At 42.8% G+C, this 15,146-nt stretch overlaps 3 protein-coding genes across 8 annotated transcripts in view; 2 read left to right on the top strand and 1 right to left on the bottom strand.

Moving 5' to 3' along the window:
* Positions 1 to 116: 116 nt before the first annotated feature.
* On the top strand, positions 117 to 3,792 carry TTLL15 (tubulin tyrosine ligase-like 15). The gene has a single exon (XM_022834954.2). It carries the CDS (start codon positions 794 to 796, stop codon positions 2,438 to 2,440), a length of 1,647 nt encoding a protein of 548 aa, XP_022690689.1. The 5' UTR covers positions 117 to 793; the 3' UTR covers positions 2,441 to 3,792.
* A 310-nt stretch (positions 3,793 to 4,102) lies between these two features.
* Positions 4,103 to 10,110, bottom strand: LOC111261433 (5-oxoprolinase). Of its 4 annotated transcripts, XM_022834931.2 has the most exons (7): positions 7,218 to 10,107; positions 6,848 to 6,996; positions 6,412 to 6,525; positions 5,686 to 5,931; positions 5,214 to 5,415; positions 4,606 to 4,778; positions 4,103 to 4,367 (listed from the first exon to the last, which is right to left on the bottom strand). In XM_022834931.2, the coding sequence occupies exons 1-7, from the start codon at positions 10,000 to 10,002 to the stop codon at positions 4,239 to 4,241; spliced, it is 3,798 nt and encodes a 1,265-aa protein (XP_022690666.1). In that variant the 5' UTR covers positions 10,003 to 10,107; the 3' UTR covers positions 4,103 to 4,238. The 4 variants fall into 4 exon arrangements, 2 of the variants coding, with proteins under 2 accessions (XP_022690666.1, XP_022690676.1); XR_015311501.1 differs by lacking the exon at positions 5,214 to 5,415 and having other exon boundaries at positions 4,227 to 4,367; positions 7,218 to 10,110; XR_015311502.1 differs by lacking the exons at positions 5,214 to 5,415; positions 5,686 to 5,931 and having other exon boundaries at positions 4,227 to 4,367; positions 7,218 to 10,110.
* A 1,849-nt stretch (positions 10,111 to 11,959) lies between these two features.
* Positions 11,960 to 15,146, top strand: part of Ube4B (Ubiquitination factor E4B) — a 12,557-nt gene continuing 9,370 nt past the window's right edge. For 2 of the 3 annotated variants that reach the window (XM_022834894.2, XM_022834910.2), the window contains exons 1-2: positions 11,960 to 13,597; positions 13,975 to 14,665. In XM_022834894.2, the coding sequence (XP_022690629.1) occupies positions 14,639 to 14,665 (27 nt within the window). In that variant the 5' untranslated portion in view covers positions 11,960 to 13,597; positions 13,975 to 14,638. The remainder of the gene's footprint in view (positions 13,598 to 13,974; positions 14,666 to 15,146) is intronic. The other variant, XM_022834900.2, reaches the window with a different exon arrangement.

The raw sequence follows: 15,146 nt of genomic DNA, 5'->3' as shown, positions 1-15,146 counted from the left end.
GTCGATCAGCTGTAAGGGACCCTCACCCTCGAAATCGGAAAGGGCCACTGCAGCCGTCAGCCCGTAGGCGGGTCGGTCCGTCCGTCAATCAGTCGCTCGACTGACTCTTCCATTGCCCAACTGTGTGATGCAGAGAAAGGAAACTATACGTAGATGCTGCTACAGCGGCCCGTTGAACGGCCGCAGTGCGCAGCAGCCGTCAAAGGAGTGAGAACACAGAGTTTCTGAGGTGTTCGTTTGTGAAAGATTACTTAGTTATGGCCGGCTGTTGCCCTGTGCTCGAATAGCGACGTGCATTTAGAGGTTTCGAGTTTGTGTCACCCACGAGGTCAACATCTGACGAACTGCTAGCACTAACAAAGCATAGATACAACCAGCATGCTCATAGTCTGAGAGAAGCGTATGTACATGCACATAAATAACTAACTGTCTGACTGTGCGTGCCGCGGAGGTCTATATCGCTGATTTGTAGTAGGACCGAGCGGACTGTAACACCGAGCATGCACGTAACGCGCTATCAGTGTTTTTCGAAAAACAAAGTGAGTAAAAAACTATAACGCATACGTGCTCATTAGAGAAACGCGTGTTAATTTATACCATATGCCCTACTACTGCCAAACACCGGTATCGACTTAATTATTAATATGACTTTAGCGGGTGAGTAAGGTTGACAAAAAGTGAACCGCGTTCGGTGTTTTACAACTGGGAAACCAGTTATTACAATCGTTGCCAATACAACTGGTGTTGTAGGTCACCAAAAGTTTTAGCGTCTTTTATCCTATGCGGTAACGGAATGTCAGTGTCAACGGTCGTGCGCCGTCGCTTCCCAGGCGACGAGGAGCCGATATATGACGACATAACGATGACGCCATCGTCAGGCGCCAGGGCTTCCGGAACTGGATCATCAACGTCGAGATTATCGTTCGGTAGAGACAACAAGCCCTTTGTACACGTCGAAGTACCGAAGGGTGTCTGGGCGCTTTTGTCATTAACATTTGCCTGCTCTATCACACTGCTCTATGTTAATGTTGACATACGCGCGATTAATATTGACGAGTTCAAACAGATCAAGAATATCACAGTGAATCAGGCAGCCAGCTACGCGGGATTAGAGCACTGTGGGTCAAGTCCAGTTGCGTGGTTACATGGTAAGGGCCTTGAAAGCGGGCATCTCCGTCACGTAATCGATGGGTTCCAACGTGCTGGATATCGGGTAGAGACACGTAAACCTTCCAAATGGGATGTCCTATGGTCTCATGAATACCCCTTTGGCGATCTTGGTTATGAAATTAATAATCTAACGCCTGGCCAGAGGGTCAATCATATCCCCGGAACGGGGTATATCACCAATAAGGTCAGTCTGGCTACAGGAAGCACGACGAAGCATATACCCATTGCATTTAAATTACCCCGCCAAAAACAAGACTTTCTTACTTACGCTAAGAACAATCCGAAGACTCTCTGGGTACAGAAATCAAACAGTCATCGCGGTATAGTGGTCAAGACTGCAGATGAGGTCGATTTTCATCTTGAGGATACCTTCGTACAAGAGTTTATAAAAAATCCGCTACTTATCGATGGTCACAAATTTGACATAGGAGTGTATGTGGTCATGACATCGGTGAAGCCTCTCCGAGTGTACATTTTCGAGGGTGATATTCTGCTACGTTTTTGTTCGAAGTCCTATAAGCTTTCTCGCGACCCGGACACATACGTGGTAGGAGATAACTATTTACCTATTTGGGAAGTACCGTCTCTGAAAGCGTTCTTCACAAAACATAGGTTTTCAATGAAAGACAGTTTAAACATGCACTTGCGTCAGAGTGGTCTAAATCCTGATAAGATTTGGAATCAGATTCGTGAAGCTGTGTCAAGTGTGTATTTCGAAAAGCAACGAGACATTGAAAAAGCTTCGAGGCGCTTTTTATCGACTACGCCCTTCTTCGAGATGGTCCGCTTTGATTTTCTGGTTGACAGCCAACTAAACGTACATCTGCTTGAGGCAAACATGTCCCCCAATCTGAGTTCGGCACACTTCAAGCAAAATGCTCGTCTGTACGAACAAGTCATCTATAATATGCTGTCTGTGACCGGGATATCGACTCCTCGTTCATCATTCCATCAGGGTCACTCCGGGATGGTCGTGTCCGATCAGGACCTTGTCGTGTATCCAGGACAATGTGTGGCCGATTGTGCTGGTGATGGCAATTGCCGTTCATCTGAACTTTGCGCACTTTGTGCCACCTGCTGGGAGGACGACACAAAGGAGGCGCTTATATTAGCCTTCAACGAACACATAAATCGCGGTAAATTCCGTCGCCTCATACCCCTTCCGGATCGGGACCCGGCCGACAGTGATTTTATGAAGCATCCGTATAACCGGCTGATGTATCTTTGGTTTAAGGGGAAATGCCAACTTGACGAAACCTTCTGTAGCTAGACATCGTCCGATGTTGGTAATCATAACAAATAGATTATTGAATGGTATGCGGGTATCGTTTGCCTTCCGTTCGCGAGTCTGCTTCTCTTGGAATCCCTTTAGCCGACCAGATTTCTGTTTAGGAAACAATCGCTGATATAAAATAAACTCTTGCACCAAATAAGCCTGTATCTAGCTAAAAAAATGTTAATTCCTAGTCTGGTCACAATAATTTGTAACATATTTCAAATCAATGGTAAGGGTACTCAATTACATTCTTTCTATTTTGAAATTTGTCAACAAATTAAACTAGAGTAAGCGATAAAAATAGGACACGGTCATGTCTATCCGCAGCTACATGACATAATCTGCTACATCTAGATTTATGTATGCAGAATTATATCTACGTAAGCTTTTTGCACGGGGCTAAAATCTCTAGAAACCAACCGGTTTACTACTCAGCTCAGCAGAATACTTAGATCCTTACATTTTATCGCTTTCCTTTAGTAAGTACTAATTACTAATCGTTTAAGCAGGACAGTTGAAAAGCTCTGAAGGCGCAAGGCCTTGTATAATTTTGAACGCGATAATGACAACTCGCTATACTATGTTATATAAAAATATGTAGGAAGGAGGAACATAGCCATGTTTTATATATCGATAAATGTGCCTTTAGCGTCAATACTGATTTCGGTGCAAATGTAAGCACCTCTTAATGTAATTATTGACAGATATATTTTAATAGAGAGACAATTATACAAGATTGTAATGACAGATATTTATCGAACTGTGTTTGCCACAATTCAATGACCATATTACCGACAGGCCCGGCAAGGTAACGGAAGCTGCCTATAGTATGATCCGTGTGCGCTTGGTCAGCTCGACGATTATAAAAACAAATGCAAACTTGCTACCGCAAGTTTACGAAGTTCAAAGAAATTTATTTAGCTATCTTGTACGTATATGGACACTGCATTAGGTACGTTCTTAAAAACAGATTCGAGGAAAAGCTATGCGTTGCTAAGGCGTCCTATCATTACTTAAATTAAACTCATGATCTTGTTTAACAAGTTAGTAACTATTGCGCGGCGGCAGATGAAGAAGGCAGTCCATTTGCAACCACTGTGGGATCTCGCGTCCAGTACCCCTTCTAAAATTCAAAGTTTCCTTCAAATTAGTAAAATACCCAATTTCGGCTTGCCATTGAACTTTGATTAGCGTCAACGCAATGACACTTCCTGCTCGCGGGACTCTGCTTTAATTAACCCCTATTATACCGTTAGTATCCCGTTATTGCGTACTGAATAAGTGACAGCGCTCAGTAGTTCTAGCCGTCACAAATAAAATAAAAAGCTTAGCTAAGATGGAAAAAATCCTTTTATTTAGATAAAATTTACTTGTATCCTAATGAGTGGTGATGATGAGCTTGGAGTATCCTGAACTTGTTTGTTTCCATTCAAACAACTATCCACAGCTAGTTACATGCTAAAATGCTTCTCAGCACAAAGTAAACATTCTAAACAATCATCAGCAGACCACATCAAAATGATTTACTAAATCATAGACTAGATTGAAGCTTGCGTCAGAGCTCCGAAGAGAATAAATCAGCGAATAATAATAACATCAATAACAAGTTCAATCTACTTATCTCGGCAGGTTCCTATTAAATGAATGTAAATGTAGTAACAACTTACTCTGCAACGCTATGAGTTTATTCAATGCTCAATCATATATTTTAACTTATACCTGTGGCCATTTAACAATAAGCTCTGTGATTTTGTACTCTCTGGTAGAAAGCAGCCTTTACATTAGGTCTGTATTAACATAGGCCTTCAGTATCCGAAGGTATGCAATCAGACGGATTTCCGTAACCTCCTCCACCGGGAGTTTCCACGCGAAGAATATCATTGCATTTTACGTAAAGTGTGTTTTTCGAACCAAGGTTTACCTGTAATGTCCCGCAACGTACACAGAGGCTGATGTTTTTCTTCAATATTACCAGAAAACAGGAAGATGCCGACAAAGGAAATCCAAACATGTGTATGAGCTAACTGAAGTGTTCACTCTCATGTAACATAAAAGAAAAGCAAAAACTTTACATTAGCTAAACACATTAGAAGCATAAGACACATTGTTGTTGATTGCAGAATATCTGTTTGGAACGTTTTATCTATGAAGTTATTTACCTCACGACCGTTAGCCATGATAAGGGTGTTTCGACCCTTGATTCCATCCCGTCCACCTTCCATGCCGTAGGGGGCAAACACTCTGCGTTCAGTTAGCACTGACAAAGTGAAGTTCTTACGGAACATCAACTCTCGAACGATACCGTTGCCACCACAGTGGCGACCTGCTCCGCCTAAATAAGCAACACGAAAAGGTACAATTAAAAAAGCATCTTCCTCTAACTCATAGCAAAACGGTTCTTCTTTCTTTCAGTTATTTCTTATGGCGTTCGCCAGTATGGAAAAAGCTTTGCTAACCATAACGTTCTGAACCTAGGTTTGTGCTTATTAGCTTCATGTTACAGTTCAGAGGATCGCGTCAAGCTGTCCTCTTCTATTTGTGACCTGTACGTTGAGCAAGGACTCAGTAATGGACTACAAATTTGTACTATCTACCAAAAGTCATACCCATAATTACCTAAGACTTTAATCTTACGCGCTGGGATGGAACTTGCAAAGTGCGATTTCGGATAACGTATATAAAATGGTACTTATTGGTGAGCTTCTGCTTGTCATTAAGACAATAAACTAGGCTCAATTAGAAAAAAAAAAAACTAAAATCCAGTTACCAGTGTTGTTTCTGACGTGGAAACGATTCACTATAACAGGGTATCTCCGTTCGAGAATTTCAACATCGGTAATTCGGGTATTAGTCATATGCGAATGTACTGCAGAACGACCATTCCAATTTGGGCCGGCTCCAGTACCTCCGCCAATAGTCTCGTAATATCCACACGTTTCATCGCCAAATGTAACATTGTTCATGCAGCCCTGAACGACAATGAAGAGAGCGATATCAACTGGACGTCACGTATCGAAGTGATGTAGAAAAAAAGAGTGAAACGCTACGATGCCATTCATTATACGTATGTTGCATCATACGCTGCATTTGGAAATAAGTCACCAATTAGATGGGAAGAAAGTAGGGAAACCACATGAAAATCTGTTATACGCCTAAAATGCATAAAATTTACTCTATGCATAAATGTATTACTTGAGCCACTATGTTAGACGAACTCATATACGAAATTAGGTGGATACCTGCGAGGCGGCACAGACTTCAAATGCCTTCAGAATGACATCGCACAACCGTTGAGATGTGAGTACATTTCCACCTACAACAGCTGCTTCATCTGACGGACGCAGTAGAGATCGTGGCGGAATGATGATCATAATTGAGGATAGACAACCCTGATTCAACGGTATATCGTGACCTACCATGGATCGAAGGCAGTAAATAATAGCCGAGTGTGTAACGGCAAACGGCGCGTTATAGTTACTATAGACCTTGAAAAAGATAAAAAAAAATATGGTATTTGGCATTATTGAATGAGTCAATGTTCACCAGCAGGTATTCTTGTATATAACGTAATATCAACGAAAATGGTATATAGGAGTTTGTATGATTTATAATGAAGAACAAAGGTGAAGTCCTGAAATACTGGGAGAGGCCTCGATCGAGATCGAGATTAACTTTTTTATTGGCTTGGATTTAGTTCTAGGCTTAAAAACGGCCACAGCCAATTTAGAAAAATAACATTTTCTTTATACATTTAAAAACAGTGTCGAAGCAGATTACAAATAATGGATTTTACAAGTGTGCTTCTTCGGCGAGTAACGTGGTTTCTCTGCATCGACCTCTATATAACCCAATTTATATTTTGATTCAGTTACATTACATACTTATCATTTCGTGTTAGAATTTTATGTGTTTAATCCCAGTCGCGGTACACTGTATTTATCGTCCTTTTGAGTAGGAACACGTACCTCAATGGCGGTGCCGGTGAAATCAAACACAGCCTTTCCGGTCAAACAATCAATTTCCACCTTCAGCTTAATTTCGCTGCCATCATCCATAGAGTCAACAGCAGACAAGCAGACCTGTCGAATTTTTTCAAGTCAAGAAAGGTAATGTCAATTACGTTTAATCTTGCATAAATGAAAAGTCAAGCTCAACTCAATGGTGGCAATGTTTGTATTTATGTAGTATAATGCGCTGTGGGGAAAACTATTCATTACGACTTCATTAGCACGTTCAAAGATTATATACCCTGATCTAACGGTCCACACTTCGATATGGACCTTGTAAGCCCCCGACCAGTAAGTTCGTGTTTTCTCTCACGGGAAACTCACGGGATCTCAGGGGAAGTGCGAGCCTATCCATCTCTATGCAATGCCTACTTCTAACTGTTTGTTTCGATACCTTGGTTTGGCCTTTGCCTCCTAAACGCTTTCCGATATCTTTCAAAAGCGTAGTAACAGCGAGCTCAGCGTTCTCTTGAATGTGATGCATGTAAGCTTGTACACCATCAAGACCAAATTCTTCTATAAGTCCCTTCACGAGGCCGATTCCTATACAGAACAAGTATAGATATTCAAGCATCATGAAATTATTCAATATAACCAAGATGTGCTGTTGTGAAGTTTTTTTTTTTCGCAAAGAAGGGGACTAGAATCTGGCAAATTACAGAGAAACACTATTGCTATTTGATATGCGTAAACATTACACTAACTAAACCGTTCTCGAACAGATTTAAAATTAAAAACTGCACCATAAACATTACTGTATGTACCCTTATTATTGGCTGCTATTTGCGCTTGCAAGTCTGCAATATTCTCGCGCACGTTTCGTGCTCCCGACGAGTTCTCTACACGCGCCGGCGCCATGAGCTTATCGATGAGTGCCTTCTCTTGAAATACGCCACGATCGACAATCTTGAAGCTAACAAAAATTGCACCCTCTTGATCGAGATTTTGCGAAGTTGTGGGCATAGAGCCTGGCGTGATCCCACCAATATCTGCGTGGTGGCCTCGATTTGCAACGAAAAACACAGGTTTCAGTCGGTCCTTAAAGAACACCGGCGTTATAACTGTTAAGTCAGGCAAATGGCTGCCCCCTGCTTTTGGATGATTTGTGAGAATCACATCGCCTGGGTGCAGATCACCCCTAAGTGCTTCAAGTTGGAACTGTACCGCCACCTGCATAGCTCCAAGATGTACAGGTATATGTGGAGCATTGGACACCAATCCGCCGTCAGGACCAAAAAGCGCACAAGAAAAATCTAACCGCTCCTTAATGTTAGTCGAAATCGATGTCCGTTGCAAAACTTTGCCCATCTGTTCTGCGATGCTCATAAACCGGTGAGAAAAGATTGACAACTGGATATTGTCCAACGTTGCAGTTAACTGTTTACGAGAAGATGTTGTGTACTCAATAAAGATCTCAACATCGCCTTGAGCTGTGATTCTCGCCTCGCAGTTTGGCTCCACAATAATGGTTCCAATTTTGTCGATAATGATCGCAGGTCCTGTGATCACTGAGCCGGGCGCGAGTTTTTCCAAAACGAATATAGAAGTATCTAGGAAACCTTCTTCAAAGAAGCATGACATTTTTTTTTCAGGTGTAGGCACAACCTTTTTTGGCACGTGCGATGGACTATCTACGTGAAAATCAGACATCCCAATTGCTCTGACCCGGATATCGTCGACTATGACCTGCCGATCGGGCAAAACGAAACCGAATTCAGCTTCGTATCTATTGTGAAAGCATGTCAGGAAATCGCCGTACTTCGTAAATTGTTTATCTGGCTTATTTACAGTCGTGGCCTGGCACATCAAGGCACAATCGGTCTTCTCATAACGCATGTTAAGGTAAACCTCGTGTCTGATACGGTCTTTACGGAATCCGTCGTCGAGAAGAGGCTTATCGCATTCTTGAAGCAATTGCTCAACTTTTGATTCGATCTCTATGAACGACTCTGGCGTATACGCGACAGCCGTGGGAAGTTGACGTTCCTGAATGACGTCAGCCAACGCAAGTCCATATGCGGACAAGATGCCCGAATATCGGTGAATAAAAATTTTAGAAATGGAGAGATTTTTGGCAACAGCGCAGGCATGTTGGCCTCCCGCGCCCCCGAAACATGCCAGGACGTGTTTCTTCGGTTCAAAACCCTTTGATTGCGTTATCGATCGAATCGCTCGACACATTGTCTCGTTTGCAACTTTAATGAAGCCGAGAGCTATCTCCTGTACACACATCGGTTTTTGTCCAGATGATTTTAAAAATGTATTTACCTCGCCAGTAAGTTTCTCCATAGCCAGCATTGATCTCTCTTTATCCAGTGGTTCGTTCTCACTTTGGCCAAAAATTGTTGGGAAATATTCCGGCAAAATTCGTCCAAGGCACAAGTTCGCGTCTGTAACTGTTAACGGGCCACCTTTTTTGTAGCAAACAGGACCAGGGTGAGCACCGGCAGATTCTGGGCCCGTGACAAAGAGGCCAGCTCGAAAAAATAACATCGAACCACCACCTGCTGCCACCGTATGGATATCCAACTGGGGTGACTGGACCACTACCCCTGAGATCGTTGATTCGTATGTGAAATCAAACGTACCGTCGTATCGACTTACGTCAGTCGATGTTCCGCCCATGTCAAAGCCGATAACTGGCGTTGAGGCGGTTGTTCGAGCGTAACCAACAACGCCACCTGCAGGACCAGACAGGATGGAGCGGGAACCACAGAAACGATCCATTCGAGTAAGTCCACCGTTTGATTGCATAAACAGCACTTTATTCTGCGTGAGACTTTCATCGAACCCGCGACAGAAACCCTTGAGGTACTTCGTGATACACGGTGTGAGGTATGCATCAAGCGCTGCCGTAAAGCCGCGGGGCACTGCCCGCACCATCGGCATGACCTCGGATGAAACTGAGACGTGCATGAAACCAACTTCTTCAGCGATTTGTTTTACACGCTGCTCATGATCTGGAAATGCGAACGAATGAAGTAGCACTACGGCTAAACTTGAGATACCTTTACCTTTTACGATCAATAAATCCTGACGGAGTTGGATTTCATCTAGAGGTTTCATAACTAACACCTGTTCTCCGGTGATACCATTGCGACTTTCGATCCCTCTCCAGTTCATTTGACAACGTTCATTTTTCAGGACAACCCGCTCGTTGACCTCAACAACATCTTCGTAGAGCACGTCGGGACATCGCACTTGAAGATCGAATATGTTCGGCCTCGCTTGGTTACCAATAAACAACAGATCCCGAAATCCGGCTGTTGTTGCCAGTGCCATACGTTCACCTTTTCGTTCGAGAAGGGCATTTGTAGCAACTGTAGTCCCCATTCGAATCCATTCGATGTTGGCAGCATTGATCGGTTCTCGAGAAGGTAACGTGTGACAGCCTTCGTCGCTTAAGATTCGTCGAATTCCCTCAGTCGGGGCATCCGCGTAGTTAGAAGGATCTTCGGATAGTAGCTTTAGGACACGAATTTTCCCATTAGGGCATCGAGCACATACATCAGTGAACGTGCCCCCACGATCGATTGCAAACTGAAACATTTCTCCGAGCTCTTCTCACTGTACGCCGAAAAATTAAAAATTAAAAAAATTAAAAACCAGTCTAATATGTGCCACTCACACAACTAGCCCTGCAATTTGCCTATGCACACGAACCGTTGCTTGGATTAGCTACAGCGTCTCCTCATGCTACCAGTCTTCCTATTACAGGTTTTTTTCTGGCCCAACAGTGTCTAAAATCGTGGGAAATAAAATGTGGAGAGTGCTAAGGGGCTTCTGAGCTGCCTTTCGTTCAAGAGTGGCCTGTGAAGCCAAGCAGTGGCCATACTGAAATCATCAAAAGACTAGTCGACTCTCGATTGCTCCAGCGCCTCCAACGATAACGCTACACTTTCTACGACGACAGGTCCAACAATAACGCAAGCATATTGAAACACCACATCATCCAAGCGGGATCCATTTATAAGGCGCTCTTCACCGACGCTAATAACTGAGATGTTTCTTCAACAGATTAGTGTCCTTACAGTGTAACCAGCTCAATGGATAGTCGAGCCTTTTGTCATCTCACTGCTTGATGCCTAGTTAAGCGATTGTTAGCATTTATCGAATTTCTGACACAGTTGCTATGGAGACTGAGCTCAGACGCCAGCTCAGAGAGGCGGCGGGAATAGCTGACCGTCAGCTGTGCAGTCAACATCTGACAAGCAACCATTTTGCTCTTTCCAATGGCGGAAGGCTTTGATCTTAACACGACGACCGGACTTTGTCCTATTTCACCTTCCGACTGTTGACTTATTTAGATAATAACTGTTTCAATTGAAATATTATATATATATATATATATATATATATATATATATATATATATATATATATATCTAACAGTTCAGAGAATGCAAAATTATGATTAACAATTTGTTAAGCGTCGACACTAGATTGGTGTACATTTTAGATATGGTATATCTAATGGATATTCTGGTCTAGACGCTACACAAAGGTACAGTTATCTTGAGACTGATACGGGTCTCATATAGATAGGAACCTTTCGTGCGCATCTTATAGGTTTAGGCCGCCTAAGGATTTTACTGCACGTGCGGTTATTTCTTTCTATTTCACATGCTGTTACAGATTAAGTCGCTATCATGTATGTTGAGTAATATTTGTAAATATTTCACTGACTAGTTATCTGATAAAGCAGTCTACAAAAGAAATCCTTCCATAATAGTCTACACTATTTTTACATGTCTGTAGTTATATGTAGTAATAAATTTCAATATAGATATTGATAAATTTGTCTAGAAAGAAATTTCCAATTACCATATTTTAATTAATTTTTTCCATGTGCAAATGTATCCTAAAATATATTACTTAGAAATATTTTTATCGTTACTTTTTGCAACCATAACAGATGGTTTACGTCGCCGAAATCATTCTTCTTTATGATACATTACAGCAAGATAAATTGTGACTTGTGTGGCCGTATGGTCCATTACTCGGATATGCAGTGAGAGTTGGTGAGTACCTTTCTCTACCCTATGAGATACCTAACAAAGTTATACTCCAAGATTATCAAGCCTCGAATATTTCTCAGAATAGTTCGTTGAAAAGGTGGTCACCTGACCCTCTGAGCCCCCGGCAGGCGATCAATTGCAATTCTACAAGCCACTCGAAATATAATTTTTTACCTATTCTAGCCTAATTATTGCTGTTTCTCATGTTTTTTAATGATTTTTTTTTGTTTTTTTTTGCTACCCAACTATGCATAGATCCGCTACGGTAGAGTATTTTGAACAAAATATATAGCATGCGCAAAATATACAGTTTCTGTTCTAAAGTTTCCCTATATTTACGAGAAGCGTCTATCGACACTGAAACAGTTACATAACTTTAAGAAAATACCACGCATCTTGTCCAGAATGTTGGGCCTATCGGACCATCTCACCGAGCCTTCTATGCTTTGTTCCGTCTCCATCATGTCTACACTACCAGAAGGAGACTCGCCGCCGATTGGTTCGTTATAATTCCGTCGTTTTACCGCTGTTCGTTTGCATCGCGTTCGGTCGATGTCATCCCGTCTATTAACGAGAGAGGCAGACAGTTAATTCGATGGTGCGGCCGCTACCTAGATAGAATCTAGATAGTAAGTGTCGAAAGTGGTGGGGCAGCAAAGTAAAAAAAAGGACCGAGCAGATAGGACGGCAGCCTGTCTGGCTAGCTGGGTGAGCGAAAACGAGCGAACCGCTGAGTCTGCCGCTACGGTAGTGGCACAGAGGCCAATCACCAAGTTCTACAGAAAACTAGCAGTAGTAGAATTTCTGCTAGAGCTGCGTGATTACCATTTATGTTACTGGCCGAAGAAGGATTTCAGCAGGAAAAGTGCAGTGGAACGGCCGGTTCGCGGATCTGCCCATCCGGCCAGGACCAGCCGTACTCCAGTTGGGCTGCAACAGCGACCTGCCATCAGTAGAAGCCGGAATAGAACTGCGGTTTAACCGCGGGGACAGTTGATACCAGTGAAGTTGATTGTGATTTTCGTTAGGTTCTGCGTTTTCGAACGGAGAAATTGGAAAAAACTTTCGACAAGCGAAATTCTTACTGCAGGAGATCCGCTGCACAAACGCCGATTGTCTAGGACTCAGCAACTATTGCAGTGGCAGGGCAGACATTTTTCGATCAGTCGGTCAATCGTGGAAAAGAGTGTCCCTACATTACCCTTTTGGATGCATATGTAGAACTGCATGTAATTATTGTTGAGTTTGTTGTCGTATTATGTCGTGTGTGCGTATGCGGATGTGTCTCCATATAATCTCATTTTCGTGTACGTCGTCCTATGTCGAACCAACCTTGCGATCTATGCTATTTCTTGTCGTCTGATTGGCAGAAAGAGCCAGACGTCCATAACTGCACAGGAATGAGATTGTTCCTCTCTGCTAAGTTTGTCGGAAGAGCGCAAAAATCGAGGCTAGATTAAAAAACAAATCTTCTTTTCAAACAAGCTATTACCGGAATCGTCTCAGATATTTCGACGACTGACCTACTGTTCGCGTTCATCATTTGCAAGGAAGGCGAACCAGTGACTAAAAAAATAGAACACTTACCGGATTGTATAGACAACACTGCTTGTTTTCTTTCTATTTGGGACTACATCTAGCTATTCGAAACTCGTGGCTTACCTACTCACCAGCTGATTGGAAATTAATCAGCTACCTTGTATATTTAACTGTTAATGCTAGCGCTCGACGTGGATGTACGCCTGCCCGTACCGATTCAGGATCAGCTGTCTATTCAACTGACCTGAAGCAGGGCTACTGAAATGCTATAACAACAGATATTGCTACTGCCAAATAGAACACTGCTGTTCTCCTGAGAAGATTATTGCCGGATTCGTTGATGTATTTGTCGTTCTCGATTCATTTCGTTGTCATCAATCGGTAGCTGGTAATGTAGCCTCAATACAGCTGATGCCAGAATGGAATACGATTGGATCGGTCGTACGTAGAGGGTGTTGACGTGACGTTACCGGTGGTGGTGCTGCCGCTCTAAGAGTAGTTGCTGTTAGCAACGATGATGACGCTGGTGTCTTGCAGCTGAGAAAGAAAAGATTTACTGCACCCGTTGCTTAGCTAGGAAAAAAAAGGTAACAAAGGCGATTCACGTCATCGTTGAACAGGTTTAACAAACAAGCGTTGTAGTATTTCATGAGGAGCGTCAACCTAAAAAAAAAGAAAAATTAAAGGGGGCTAAAAGAATACGGAAATTGGTTAGTAAATAAAAAGTTCAGTTAGAGAGACAATTTTTTCGCCGCCAAAATTCAACCGGTTAGCGTATCCTAGTAACCCCAGTTTATTATTTTTTGTAAGGACGGAAGCCCTCATGTCAGCGCTAACATCGTTATAACGACCGATAACGTACGATTTATTAGTGAAATAGAGTTCAATCACTTAGTGGAAAAAGCTAGCCGATCTTGACCTAACAACTCCGACGTATTTGCTGCTTTGTATTTTATTATATCAGAAGTGCTTAAGCTGATTGCGGTCATTTTGCTGCTGCTTCTAGCCCAGCCGACGTTCGCGTCAAACGAGCGTCGCAATCAGCAGGCGAAAAGTGTTGGCTGGGCCCCCCTCTAAAGAACAAAGCAAAAAGAAAACATAACTGTATTGTCCAGCGACTCGGATTCTGACTGGCGCTGTTGGACTGATTTGGTAGGTGGTAAAAGGCGATGCTGGTAGAAGAAAAATAGAGGATTTAGTCTTGCGCGAAGGTCTATGCCATTGAAGAACGGTGTATATGGGAGCGTAGCATTATTTCTCTATCGGAGCAAACGACTGTGGATTGCCTTCGGAATAAGTAGTGCTTGTCCGGTCATTGGTGGTCACGGTTCTTGCCAGACTTATCGAATAGTCACGCAAATTCGAAAGCCTCCGCTGCCGGCTAGACCAAGAAGCGAAACACGACTCTCTCCCATCGCTGTTTTCCCAACGATCAACTGACAAGCACTTAATAGAAAAGGATACACAAAACCTACCGTAACAGCGATAGCGAAAGTGCAGAAAATCGGCAATAAAGTCCAGGTCAAGACTTTTTGTTATCGAGCAGGACAGCGTAAGGACCAGCAGACAAAACGACGACGAAGACGGGAAGAGCATCGAATAATTCTTGATCCTACTGGATTGCAGTCATGGGCGATCAGCTGACTGCTGAAGAGGTTCGTATCGTGGGACATGCAGTTCAGCATTGAGTGTACAGAAAGGAATTCCTTGGTTTAGGGCCACGAGACTATGTTGAATTAACAGCTAACAATTTTTTATGACGCCTTTTATTCGTCGTTTAGAAATACCGGGTAAGTTTTTGTCCAGGTTACAACATAGTCGGGCAATGAAAATGTGTAGTTAATGTTCCTTACTGCGTTGAATTATGGTTTCGGTGTAGCTAAACACCGCAAAGCTCCCGCGATTATTTAAACATTTTAAGTTGTAAGTGGGGTACTATCATTGAAGCTGCTGATTCAGAATCGTACATGTGGGGTACATCTGCTGCATACAGAGTTTGGTCCATATCTGCTTAACTACAACCTTACGTGGATATTTCTTAAGATGTTTTGCTCACTTGTGGCAGGCTCATTTGGTTGCACCTCAGGCCACACAAACTGTAAACGCGCCACATGCTATTATCGCTCTCCAAAGACA

The sequence above is a fragment of the Varroa jacobsoni genome, unplaced genomic scaffold (genome assembly GCF_002532875.2).
Source record: "Varroa jacobsoni isolate VJ856 unplaced genomic scaffold, vjacob_1.0 scaffold_61, whole genome shotgun sequence".
NCBI lineage: Eukaryota > Metazoa > Arthropoda > Arachnida > Mesostigmata > Varroidae > Varroa > Varroa jacobsoni.
This window is presented reverse-complemented; position numbering and strand designations above follow the sequence as displayed.

Bases quoted from the DNA above. Each gene is read 5' to 3' on its own strand.
- TTLL15 (XM_022834954.2), top strand. From the start codon at position 794: ATGTCAGTGTCAACGGTCGTGCGCCGTCGCTTCCCAGGCGACGAGGAG.
- LOC111261433 (XM_022834931.2), bottom strand. From the start codon at position 10,002: ATGTTTCAGTTTGCAATCGATCGTGGGGGCACGTTCACTGATGTATGT. The intron at 6,526-6,847 runs GTATCGAAACAA...AAAATTCGACAG, and splicing joins GAGGCAAAGGCCAAACCAAG to GTCTGCTTGTCTGCTGTTGA. The intron at 4,368-4,605 runs GTAAATAACTTC...GGGACATTACAG, and splicing joins TCATGGCTAACGGTCGTGAG to GTAAACCTTGGTTCGAAAAA.